General features: G+C 39.2%; 2 protein-coding genes across 2 annotated transcripts; one reads left to right on the top strand and one right to left on the bottom strand.

The window, feature by feature from the left end:
- The first annotated feature begins 3,146 nt into the window (after positions 1 to 3,146).
- LOC121748340 (squamosa promoter-binding-like protein 1) lies at positions 3,147 to 8,571 on the top strand. Its single transcript, XM_042142631.1, has 10 exons — positions 3,147 to 4,114; positions 4,388 to 4,569; positions 4,706 to 5,271; positions 5,797 to 5,871; positions 6,003 to 6,110; positions 6,220 to 6,340; positions 6,454 to 6,595; positions 6,748 to 6,883; positions 7,202 to 7,825; positions 7,911 to 8,571. The coding sequence occupies exons 1-10, from the start codon at positions 3,570 to 3,572 to the stop codon at positions 8,340 to 8,342; spliced, it is 2,931 nt and encodes a 976-aa protein (XP_041998565.1). The 5' UTR covers positions 3,147 to 3,569; the 3' UTR covers positions 8,343 to 8,571.
- Positions 8,572 to 9,688: 1,117 nt separating this feature from the next.
- On the bottom strand, positions 9,689 to 11,894 carry LOC121748341 (S-adenosylmethionine synthase 5-like). The gene is made up of 2 exons (XM_042142632.1): positions 11,737 to 11,894; positions 9,689 to 11,020 (listed from the first exon to the last, which is right to left on the bottom strand). The coding sequence occupies exon 2, from the start codon at positions 11,012 to 11,014 to the stop codon at positions 9,830 to 9,832; it is 1,185 nt and encodes a 394-aa protein (XP_041998566.1). The 5' UTR covers positions 11,015 to 11,020; positions 11,737 to 11,894; the 3' UTR covers positions 9,689 to 9,829.
- Positions 11,895 to 12,283: the final 389 nt, after the last annotated feature.

The raw sequence follows: 12,283 nt of genomic DNA, 5'->3' as shown, positions 1-12,283 counted from the left end.
CCTTCCCTTGTTTTTATTCGAATCCTACAATAGTAAATAAATGCCTAGATAGATGGCATTTCGAAAAATACGTGATGCAAATGGGTTCGTGGACTCATATGCCCACTTTCTAGGCAAATATTCATCTCTAAATATATAGAACTAAATTTTAATACTAGCGTTTTGAATGATAGATAGCACCATTCCCCTAATTTCTCGTACATTTCACGTGACAATTCAACTACTTGTCTCTAAGACAGCCTTTTTAAAATGTTGTTTATAATTATTATATCATGAAAATTAAATCACCAAAAAACACCCCATTTATAATTAGTATCCACCACCACTAATACTATAATCATTAATCAGGGCAATCAAATTCCCAATCATTTGCACATCAATAGAGACAATACGAAACAAACACAAAATCACATTAATATTAGTATTTCGCAGCATTCATTTTTTTTACACAATAATCTCCATCCATTATTGTATTTTTATTTTGTGAAATGTATTTCTTTCTATATATCATAAACATGAGAAAATAATTAATCCACTATTCACCAACTATTAGTAAATTCTCACCTCTCCCATAATCTAATTGATGCCCAAATATATTTTCCATGAATTCAGATGGAAGATATAAAAAATTGGTATTGTGGCATCAAAATAGATGACAATCATTGATCAAAATAAAATCATGTTGTTTTGATGAATAAAAATTAGTGAACAAAAATCAAAATTTACTTATAGTTTAAATTAGTGAAAAAAAACAAAACTAGTTACTAGTATAATGTTTGTAGGTATATTTAAATACCAGTAGTCCAGCAATTTTTGTAAAGTATGAAAAAATTGAAATTCAAAAATAATTTATCTGATAAAAAGAGGGGAATGAGACAAGGAAGGAGGATGGTGTGTGTTAGTTAATAGGGGAGGGAGGGTCCAATTGCATGTGACCTTACTACAATGCCTCCATCCTCTGGCGGCCCACCGTTTATCCTCAAATTTTTAGTTATATGCAATAACAGATCGGTAAATCTGTATTAATCTTTTGAGGTTAGAAGTTTCTTTACAGTCTTTATCCGACAGTGCATTGCAAATTGCAATAGATGATTATCATGACAAATGAATCCATCATAAAATAGTACTTCATATTAATATAATTTACTACCTCATTACTTCTTCACTTATATCATGACAATATAATTTATGAGAATGGACTAGACGGAGACCCACAGAATAGTTCGGTCAAAGCAAACCAAGGCTTCATAATTGATTCGTAGTATTAGTTCTATTGCTCCACCTTTTTGTATTCTTTTCCTTTCTTATTGTATTTTTATTTTTTGTTGTTTATGATAAGCAACCAAGAAATGGGACCTCCCACCCACCATTTAAATTGTACTCCATCGTTTATGGATAATTAAATGGCCCAACTCTACATTTTTTTTTATTAAATGTACTAGTACTCCATTACTAGAATGGGACCAAAACGAACTTGGCACGCCTCTCTAGTACTAGTGCCATCTCCACACACACCTCACACCCCACTATCAAATGTGAATCTCGTACAAGATCGATTGGTCCAAATCAAGGAGAAATTTTACATTGATTCGAAAAAATTAAAATTTTATTTAATTCTCGTTTCAGGGACCATTTTTTGTTAAGCTCGAGACTTGCGATTCGACTCCTTGATAATATATAAAGCATTAGATATAAATCATCGTAACCACATATAATATCAATAATTTAAAAAGTCCACATTAAGCTTTAACCGTTTAAACATGTAAATAATTTAAGTAATTAATGGTAGTAATTCGGAAAGTTATGTAGGTCTACAAACTTTTTTGTTACTAGTAGTACAATTTAATAATGGGAATAGCATCCAATGGCGCATGATCTTGAAATATCGAAATAGCAGCCCATGAGAATTTCGGTGACACGTGAAATTGTCCTTTTTGCCCATGACGGTTTTTGGAGCATTACCGGTCGGTGAGGGAAGGCGTAATAATATAATTAATTTAGCATCATACGATAAATTGTAGAGAGAGAGAGAGAGCATAGAATACTGAACAAATAAAATGTTCTTTTTTTCCAATCCATTTTTCCATAATAACAAAGCATAGCATCTTTTCTACTGTTTGTGGCCGACCTCTCTCTGTCACATCTTTCTCTTTTTATCTTTTCATGTATTCTTCGAAACATAGTGCAGTTGGTGTGAGTGAATATGAGTGATAACTCTATCTCGACTTGATGCCGAATGTGAGAAAAAAATGGTGGTGGTGCCTTACTTGTTGGACCAATTGTCTTTGAGTCCTTCCTTGTTAAGATATGGTTCTCTCATTTATTCATCCTCTAACTTTGAAACATAATAGTATTAGTAATTGATTTGGAATCTCCTATTTCTATGTCTTTTATCTTTTTTGTGTATTTCGGAAGGAAAGGATTGTGTCAAACAATACTACCTAAAATTGGCTTTATACTCTAACTAAGACATTTATTTGCATTGGAATGCACAAATTTGTAATTTTTCTTAATGTCCATATGAATTAAATGGTCCTCGATATTGTTGGATGTCTTCATTATTTTAGTTTGTCACTTTGATATAAATTTGTCACTTCAGCTTGTTGATATGAGTGCACACGAGGCAATACCACCATTGTGGTGGCCAACACATATGCTGCCTTCGATTGCGGCGATAGTGAGAAGAGGAAGACAATGGCGGCGATAGTGAGAAGAAAAAGAAAGAAAAGATACATTGAATAAAAATCGAATAATAGTGAATATATGAAGTGAAACTGATCAAAATTGGATGAAACTCACCAAAATTGAACAAAAATTTAATGAAATTCTCCTTGTGTTGCAAGTTGCAACGCAAAAAAGAGAGACTCAAAAAAAAGGAAAAAAGAACTCCGTTGTAGCATTGAGATAAAACAATCAATATCAAAGTTGCATTGAATACATAAGAAATTAAGAATACAATAAACTTTTTTCTTAAATAAAATATGCATTTCTCTAAAAATAATGGCAAACTAGCTAGCATGAAACTAATCCGTTAATTTTGATCTCGGCACTTCTACTAAACACACCTCTTATCGTTAAGAAAATGTAAGGTGGGCCCATCCAAAATACAAATAAATTAATCCCCATGTTTATAAAGAAACAAAAATCACCACTCACTCATCTCCTCTCTCTTCATCTCTCTACATTCATTTCATATCCCACCCACCTTCCATCCGCACCTTTCGCCACCGTCCCGCCACCCAACTTCTCTCTACTTTATTCTCCCCTTCCTCCGCCCTGATCTCACTTGCCAACTCTCTCTCAACTCTTCTTTCACTTTCTCAGCTGAAATCACCCTACTCTTTTGCTGCCTTGATTTCTCATTTCCTCCTTTTATCCCCTCCGAATCACCTTCCTCCTTTGCCGAATTCACTCCATGTGCTCTGCTTGTTCTGGAATTACGAGGATGTACGCGCTCAATCCGGATTTATGATTCCGTACAGATTGATTTGGTAAAGCTAGGTTGATTTGCTGCTCCTGATCTGCGCTCTACCTGAATTCGCGTGCTTCAATTTCAGTAATTAGCTGCCATGGAAGCCGGAATCGGCGGCGAAGCTCAGCTCTATTACGGAATTTCGTCCGATTTGCGCGCGGTGAGTAAGCGGAGCTTGGAATGGGATCCAAGCGAGTGGAGATGGGATGGAGACCTCTTCATTGCTACGCCGCTCAACGGCGCCGCCTCTAATTATCAGAGCAAGCAGCTTTTCCCCCTCGAGACTGGAATTTCCGCAACTCGAGCTTCCTCCAACACTTCCTCGTCGTATTCGGACGAATTGCAGCGAGATACTAGGGATTTGGAGAAGAAGAGACGAGCTGATGCGGTCGAGAACAGTAACTTGGCCGATTTGACTCTGGACCTCGGCGGCCGCGGTTTCGCGACGGCCGGGAATGGGGAAGCAACTGCGGGGAAGAAGACGAAGTTAGCTGGAGCTGTCTGTCAGGTTGAGGACTGCGGCGCCGATTTGAGTAAGGCTAAAGATTATCATAGACGGCATAAAGTCTGCCAGATGCACTCCAAGGCTAGCAAGGCACTCGTGGGGAATCAAATGCAGCGTTTCTGCCAGCAGTGCAGCAGGTCTGTTCTCTTCTTGCTCTTCTGGCTGGTTAAATTTTAGAGTTGGATTCCTGTGGAACTGAAAATTGATTAGGCCAATAATGATCTTGGGGATTGTCTCATGTTCATAGATTGAAAAGAGCGATATGATTGAGAAAATGATGTTTCCGGCTAACTATGGAAAGCTAAAAACTTAATTGTGTTACTTGGAGTTCCATATTGGAGGAGGTAGTTTATATGATGTACTTATATTACTATACTACTATTAATAAATAATGTAATTTGCGCTTTCAGGTTTCATGCACTCCAAGAGTTTGACGAGGGAAAGAGAAGTTGTCGCCGGCGCTTGGCTGGCCACAATAAGAGGAGGAGGAAAACACAAACTGACAATATCAGTAATACCAATCCTGTGGATAACAACCAGACGAGCAGTTACTTGTTGATGAGCATACTGAAGATCCTATCCAGCATGCACTGTAAGAAACTTTTCTGTTTCAGAAAGGCTGCATTCGTATTATACAATATGCAGAATTCTTGTTCAATATTTTGACCTTTTGGGCCCTGTGCCAAGTCTAAGATGACCAAATTCCTTCCCACTTCCACGATTTTCAGCTAATAGGTCGAACCACAGAGATGATCAGGATCTCCTGTCTCATCTTCTTCAAGGTCTTGCCAGTCAGGGATCCCTCCACTGGGAAAGAAACATATCTGCACATCTCCAAGAGTCTCCAGATTTGTTGAATAATTTGGCTTCATTTGGAAAGTCCAAGTTAGTATCTATGTTGTCAAATGGCTCTCCAGGGCAAACATCTAGAGAAGATCATTGCAGAACACTTGGTGATGAATTGCCAAAGAAAAATGTCGAATTACATGCCACATCTCAGGGGCCAGGCATTGTTCTGCACACAGAAGCTGGTTCTCAGTACGTTCAAGGGCTGGAGACTTCTGGTGGAGGATGCAAACTAAATAATTTTGATTTGAATGACATTTATGTTGATTCGGATGATGGAACGGATGATATGGAAAGATCAACCGCTCCACAGGGTCTAGGTGTCGTTACTGTTGGGTGCCCTTCATGGGTGCAGCAAGAATCGCATCAATCAAGTCCTCCTCAGACTAGCGGAAATTCGGACTCTGCATCTGCTCAGTCCCCATCCAGTTCCAGTGGGGAGGCTCAGGTATTCTAAGATGCATGATTGAACTTATTGTAGCAGAAGTTGAACCATTAAATGGACACTAATAAACGCGGTTTCTTGGCTTACATGTTTTCATGCCCATCAAATCCTTAAGCAAAACACAGTTAGTTATTTCCCTAAGTGTGAAAAGAAAAAAAATTTAAAACCAGTTTTGGAGAAGTTGTCCATGGAGATATAATAATTCATTCATCAAAATCTTTAAGAGTCTACATGACAAGTTCTTGTAGTTAGAGTTCAGAATTGTGTATTCTGCTGTCCCAACACTGTGTATTTGTCGTTTTTCTCCTCTTTGTCTTGTAGATGGCTGAAGCATCTAGTGATTGTCTTGCTTTTAGTTTTTCTCTGACTGTATGGGCCATTCAATATCCATGCCCAGAATCCCATATGAAATGGCCTTTGATTGTTGAAATTGAAATGCTGTAGGAAATTGCTTTATAGCAGTACTCCTATAACTTTTATTGAATTGTAAATTTATAAATTTTCTTCCTTTGACTTTTGTTATAACAGAGCCACACAGATCGCATTGTGTTCAAGCTATTTGGGAAAGAACCTAGTGACTTTCCCATTGTTTTGCGATCACAGGTACTTCGACTTCGACCTGTTTGTCTCTCATACATCTTTATTACTGACACAGATTGCAAACTGTAAATGCTTTGCTTCCCATTCAGCCTCTTATATTCTGACTATTAGCTTTCTAAACATTGAATTTTCAGATTTTTGATTGGTTATCCAACAGTCCTTCTGATATAGAGAGCTACATCAGACCAGGTTGTGTCATTTTAACTATATATCTTCGCCAATCCGAGTCTGCATGGGAAGAGGTATGATTTTATAATTGTATTAGAGAAACATGATTATGAAATCATTAGAGGTCATGCATCGACAAAAATCTGATGCTTCCATATTCCTGTTTTTTTTCTTTCTCGATAGCTCTATTGTGACCTGAGCTCGAGTCTGAGTAGGCTGCTGAATTTCTCCGATGATGTCAATTTTTGGAGTACTGGATGGATCTATGCAAGGGTGCAGAACCAGATGGCATTTGTCCAAAATGGTTTTCTTCTGACTTCCTCCTATACTATAATTGCTATGTTTTATTTGGATTGCAAACTCACCAGTTACATATTTATTGGAGGATATTTTATTTGGGACTATTTGGCTGTGCAGGTCAGGTAGTTCTCAATACATCTTTGCCTCTTGCGACTCATAGCTTTAGCTCAATTCTGAGCATCAAACCCATTGCTGTGGTATCATCTGGGCAAGCCCAATTCAACGTCAAAGGCTTCAACTTATCCCGACCTTCCTCTAGGTATTTGTTCGAATTGCAATCTAATAAGCAATTATTGTTTTATCATACATGACCTCCCTTCTCTACTTGGGAAACACTATTTTCTCACATGTGTAAGGTTTTGTTGAACTACTATTAGTTACAACAATGAATTGCTATCCTCTGTTTTCTAGGTTACTCTGTGCACTGGAAGGAAACTATCTGGAAACTGATTGTGAGTCGATGGAACATGTTGATTCACTTGAACATGTTCAATGTCTTAAGTTTTCTTGTTCGATTCCCTCTGTTACTGGAAGAGGCTTTATAGAGGTTGGCTATTGTACTCATTGTAAAGTTTTTCATTCCACTAGGAAGAATATACTGTTTCACATATGTTGCATCACATATACCAGCAATATGATACGATCATACGAATTTTCTTCTATGGTGGCTGCTCTGCTAATTTATGTTTTCTGCATTGCATTGAGTTGACTCTTTTGAAGCAATGTAATCCCATAAATTACAGATGAGCCAAGCACAAGGAACACATACCTGAGTTTATTTGCAATGTACTACTATATCTTTTATGCTATTACTGAAAAAGCTAAAATCCTTTTTTTTTGTAACACGAATTATTCCTTACATCAGGTCGAAGATCATGGAGTTAGTAGCAGCTACTATCCCTTCATAATTGCTGAGGAAAATGTTTGTGCTGAGATTCGTATGCTAGAGAAAGAGATAGAACTGATAGAAGAAGACCATTTACAGAGAGGAATGGGGAGAATTACTGCAAGAAGCCAAGCCATGGAGTTTATACATGAAATGGGGTGGCTTCTCCACAAATATCAGTTGAAGTCCCGGTATGGAAATGAAGAGTCTAACTTGGAATTTTTCCCTTTTGAACGGTTCAAGTGTCTTGTGGAGTTCTCAATGGAGCGTGAATGGTGTTCTGTCGTAAATAAGCTCCTGGAGATCTTATTTTCTGGAACAGTGAGTGGCGAAGAGAAACCTTTCTTGAAGTTTGCCATGTCTGAAATGAGTCTGCTCCACCGAGCTGTGCGGAAAAATTCAAGATCTCTAGTGGCGATGCTGTTGAGATATGTTCCAGAAAAAATAGCAGATGAGCTGAGTTCGGAGTACGGATCCCTAGTTGGCGGTTATTTGTTTAGACCCGATGTTGCTGGACCTGGTGGTCTGACACCTCTTCATGTAGCAGCTGGTAGGGATGGATCTGAGGATATATTGGATGCTTTGACCGATGATCCTGGAAAGGTAACCTTCTTTTGTCGTGTATTTCTGAACGGACTCACTAATTGCGTGTTCGTTACATTAAATAAGATGTGTGACTGCTTGTCAGGTGGGAATTGATGCTTGGAAGAGCACCCTCGACAGCACAGGATTCACACCAGAAAATTATGCCCGGCTGCGAGGACACTATTCTTATATCCACCTCGTCCAGAGAAAAATGAACAAGAAAGCACCCTCCAGGCATGTTGTTGTTGACATATCCGACACTCTCTCTGAGAACAGCGTCAACCAGAAACCCAACGCCACCGCTGCCATCTTTGAGATTGCAGCAAGGTCGCAAACGAAACCATGTGGCGTCTGTGCCCAAAACCTCGCCTACAGAAGTGGCAGCCGGACTCTGCTCTACAGGCCGACGATGCTCTCCATGCTGGCCATTGCCGCGGTCTGTGTGTGTGTCGCCCTTCTTTTCAAGAGCTCCCCGCGGGTTCTGTTCGTGTTCCGCCCCTTCAGTTGGGAGATGTTGGAGTATGGTTCTAGCTGAGATCCATTCTACTAATTTCATTTCTACTAAATGTCTGTGTATGTGCATGTGTATGAGTCTTTGTGTGTGTATTTATAAAACTGTAAAGCTGAGGCACCTGAGTATAACTATAGTTCATTAGTTCAGATTTCACATTTTACTAGAAATGACAATAACTTAAAATCTTGTACGAGTATTTGTCGAATTGTTTCTCCGATTTTACTATAAAACCAATCTGCAATGTGTGCCACTTCTATCTTCAAATTGATTAATCCATATCTTGGCTCTTGCTGCACAATTAGGGGATTTCTTCGAAAATCCGAATTGGAAAACAAAATGAATTCCAACATAATTGAATTGTCAAGAAAACCTAATCAGATTTTTTTTTAGTGAGAGCGAGGGCTCTAAAGCCCGCCTTATGCACCGTCACGTTAGCATTTTATCCTTCTACCCTTACATCTGCAGTGGGGCGCCATATAAGCCGCCCTAAGTATTTTCTTTATTTGAATATTTAAATAACTACAAAAATTGAAAAAAAAACCTTCATTTCATTTAAAATTAATACATTACAATACGAATTAAAAAAAATACGCATTCTCAACGGCATCGAATAAGGCTCACGTCAAGGTCTGACTAACGCCCTCCGAGGTACTCCAGTCGTCGTCGTGGTTCATTTTTGTTTGTGAGAAATTATCGAAATATTCGTATGGAATGTGAGAGATGAGAGAAATGTTCGTATGAAAAATAGAATGACAAACGAGGTTTAAATAGACAAAAATTCGAAGAAAAAAAAACGAAAACGTGTTGCATCGTCCGCGCACCCACAGTGGGCGGACGATGGCGCGCCCGAGGCATCGGATGGCCTATCATCCGCCCCATTGCGGATGCTCTATCCGAACCCAAAATTAAAATGTCCAAACTAAATTTTCTACTTTACCATAAATATTTTAAGTAAAAGATAGTAATATAAAATGTACTCCTATATGCATATTATATATTGCAATTGGATGATACTCTATTTACCATGATATTTCAATAATAATTTGTATTAAATCGAAAATGATATTGTGTTTTTTTATTTATGTAAGGAAATTGATGTTATGTGGAGTGCATCAATAATGTATTAAGAAAGGAAAATAATGTTATCTTCATCCATATAGTATTCAATTTCGCTTTGGATCCACAAGAAGGAAATGATGTTGCATTAATGAATACTCCATATTTTGTATCGAATTGAAATTTGCATGGAAATATTATACTATTCTATTAGTAAATATCCATCTCCAATATTGATTATAAATTCACATTATTTAATGATATATTAGCCGAAAAAATGAAATGAATCGAAATATAAGGAATACAAATAGTTGAGAAAAAGATCTAAAAATTATGTTTATGTTTATTACAGAACATGATTTAGAACTCAAACAAGAAACAAGAAAACCACGCAGGGGACGATAGTAGTAACGATAAAAGGATAACAAGCATAGATAGAGATGTGGATAATCTCAAGCCTGAGCTTTTGCTTCCCATTTGAGGGGCTTGACAACCTCCCAAGTGAAATCAGGATCATCCCTCCCAAAGTGGCCGTACGCCGCCGTCTTAAGGAACCTGTCATTGCCGCCCCTCTTCAGGTCCAGATTAATCGAGATCATTCCCGGCCTGAAGTCGAAATTCTCCTTCACAATCTGCAGGATCTCCTTGTCTGGGATCTTTCCTGTTCCAAACGTGTCCACAAACACAGATAAAGGCTCCGGAACACCAATGGCGTAAGACACCTGCACGATGCACCTACGCGCCATTTTACTTGCCACGATGCTCTTAGCAGCCTGCCTCACAATGTAGGCGCCGCTCCGGTCCACCTTGGTTGGGTCCTTCCCGGAGAAAGCACCACCTCCGTGCGCACCCCACCCTCCGTACGTGTCAATGATGATCTTACGACCGGTCAGACCAGCATCTCCGTGAGGGCCACCAATGACAAACCGCCCAGATGGGTTGAGGTGGAAGATGGTCTTCTCATCAAGGTAATTCTCAGGGATAACAGGCTTGATCACATGCTCCTTGAGATCCGCAGCAATCTCATCATTGGTCACAGTTTCGTCATGCTGGGTGGAAATCAGAACGGTGTGCACGCGTTGGGGAACCATGGCACCGTTGTCGTTGTGATACTCAACTGTGACCTGAGTCTTCCCATCCGGCCTCAGCCACGGGCAGGTGCTGTTCTTGCGCACCTCAGTAAGACGAGCACCAAGCTTGGTGGCCAGAACATGGCTCAGGGGCATCAATTCAGGCGTCTCGTCCGTGGCGTACCCAAACATATGACCTTGGTCACCAGCACCAATCTCCTCCGGTGCCTTGGTCAAATGGCCGTGAACACCTTGCGCAATATCAGGGCTCTGCTGCTCAATGTTGACAAGGACTTTGCAGTTGTCCGCATCAAGACCTACATCATCCGAGACAAATCCAATATTGCGGCATGTGTCACGGACAATCTTCTCGTAGTCAACATTAGCCTTGGTGGTGATCTCTCCAAAGACCATCACCATATTCGTCTTGGTGCAAGTCTCACAGGCAACCTTGCTCTCGGGGTCCTCGGCAAGGCAGGCGTCCAGCACTGCATCGGAGATCTGGTCGCACAGCTTGTCGGGGTGGCCCTCGTTCACAGACTCAGATGTAAACAGAAAGGTCTCCATATCGCTCTAAGTTACAAAAAAAAACAGTGTTAAACGCGAATCACCACATTACGCAGTTATTCAACAAGTACGACTCAATCAATCAAAATTCTTTAGCTAAGAAAAGACAAAGCATAGTTAAATGAAATATCATGAACCTAAACAACAAATCACAATAATGAGATTCCAGAAACTACGGATCTACACATAAAACAACAGAAAAACTAAATAAAGCAGCAACCGAATTAGTCAAGTACTTGAACTTGGAGAAGAGAGTAATAAAAAAATTAATTGAAAAGAAGCAACATGATTAATCTTAAATCTTATCCTCGTAGGTTAAAACTAATTAATCTTACCAGATCTAGGCCTAAAACCGAATTAGTCAATACTGAGACTCCAAAAACTACGGATCTAGGCCTAAAACGACAAAATAATGGGGGAATATAACTAAAGCAGCAGCAAACAAAATTCGAATGCAGAGATTTCGATTCGAGCATATCTGCAACACTCAGTAAAAGCATCTGTACTCGGAGATAAAGAAGTTGAGCAAAACAGCATAATGCAAATCACAAACCCTAACCGAACTACTAAAATTAGCTAAGTACTTAGAAAAGCACAGCAACACCAACTTCGTGCTTATAAACAGCAACTATCATCATATTGCGCCGCAGAAAACACGAATCATTTCAACAAATGTAAACTAAATCGAAAACAAGAGACCCAGAAGGCTTCGTGGAGAATACCTCTAAGAATTCGAAGTGAGGAGTTTCAGATCTGAATCTGCGAAGAGAGAATTTAGTTTGGGACACGAGAAACGGCTAATGGATTCTATTGGTATTTATACGGCGTATCTCGTGACCGGAAACCGGCTGACCAAGTCGCCTTCATTTCTAATAATGGTTTAAATAATCCAACAAATCTTCAACCTTTGGTTTTTCAGCACTTTCTAAATTTGGACTGATTTGCTAGTTGGCGAAATTGATATGCTAGTGGGAATAATCAATTCTATTTTCAGCAAATATCCTTTTTTTTATGTTGGAGTATAATCTCACAATCACCGTTGGATGCAGCAAGCTAAAATCAATGTCATTCTCAACAGCTGCAGATTTGTTAGAGGTTGAGCTCGTTCAAGATATTATTGAGCTCGGCATATTATTGAGCTCGGTGTTTTATTGAGCTCGGCGTTTTATTGAGCTCGGTGAGCTCGGCGTTTTATTGAGCTCGGTGAGCTCGGCGTTTTATTGAGCTCGGCGTTTTATTGAGCTCGGCATTTCATTGAGCTCGGCATTT

The sequence above is a fragment of the Salvia splendens genome, chromosome 9, assembly GCF_004379255.2.
Source record: "Salvia splendens isolate huo1 chromosome 9, SspV2, whole genome shotgun sequence".
Classification (NCBI taxonomy): Eukaryota; Viridiplantae; Streptophyta; class Magnoliopsida; order Lamiales; family Lamiaceae; genus Salvia; species Salvia splendens.
Note: the sequence above shows the minus strand (reverse complement) of the source record. Positions and strands in the feature narration are given on the sequence as shown.

Bases quoted from the DNA above. Each gene is read 5' to 3' on its own strand.
- LOC121748340 (XM_042142631.1), top strand. From the start codon at position 3,570: ATGGAAGCCGGAATCGGCGGCGAAGCTCAGCTCTATTACGGAATTTCG. The intron at 5,272-5,796 runs GTATTCTAAGAT...TTGTTATAACAG, and splicing joins GTTCCAGTGGGGAGGCTCAG to AGCCACACAGATCGCATTGT. The intron at 6,596-6,747 runs GTATTTGTTCGA...TCTGTTTTCTAG, and splicing joins TTATCCCGACCTTCCTCTAG to GTTACTCTGTGCACTGGAAG.
- LOC121748341 (XM_042142632.1), bottom strand. From the start codon at position 11,014: ATGGAGACCTTTCTGTTTACATCTGAGTCTGTGAACGAGGGCCACCCC.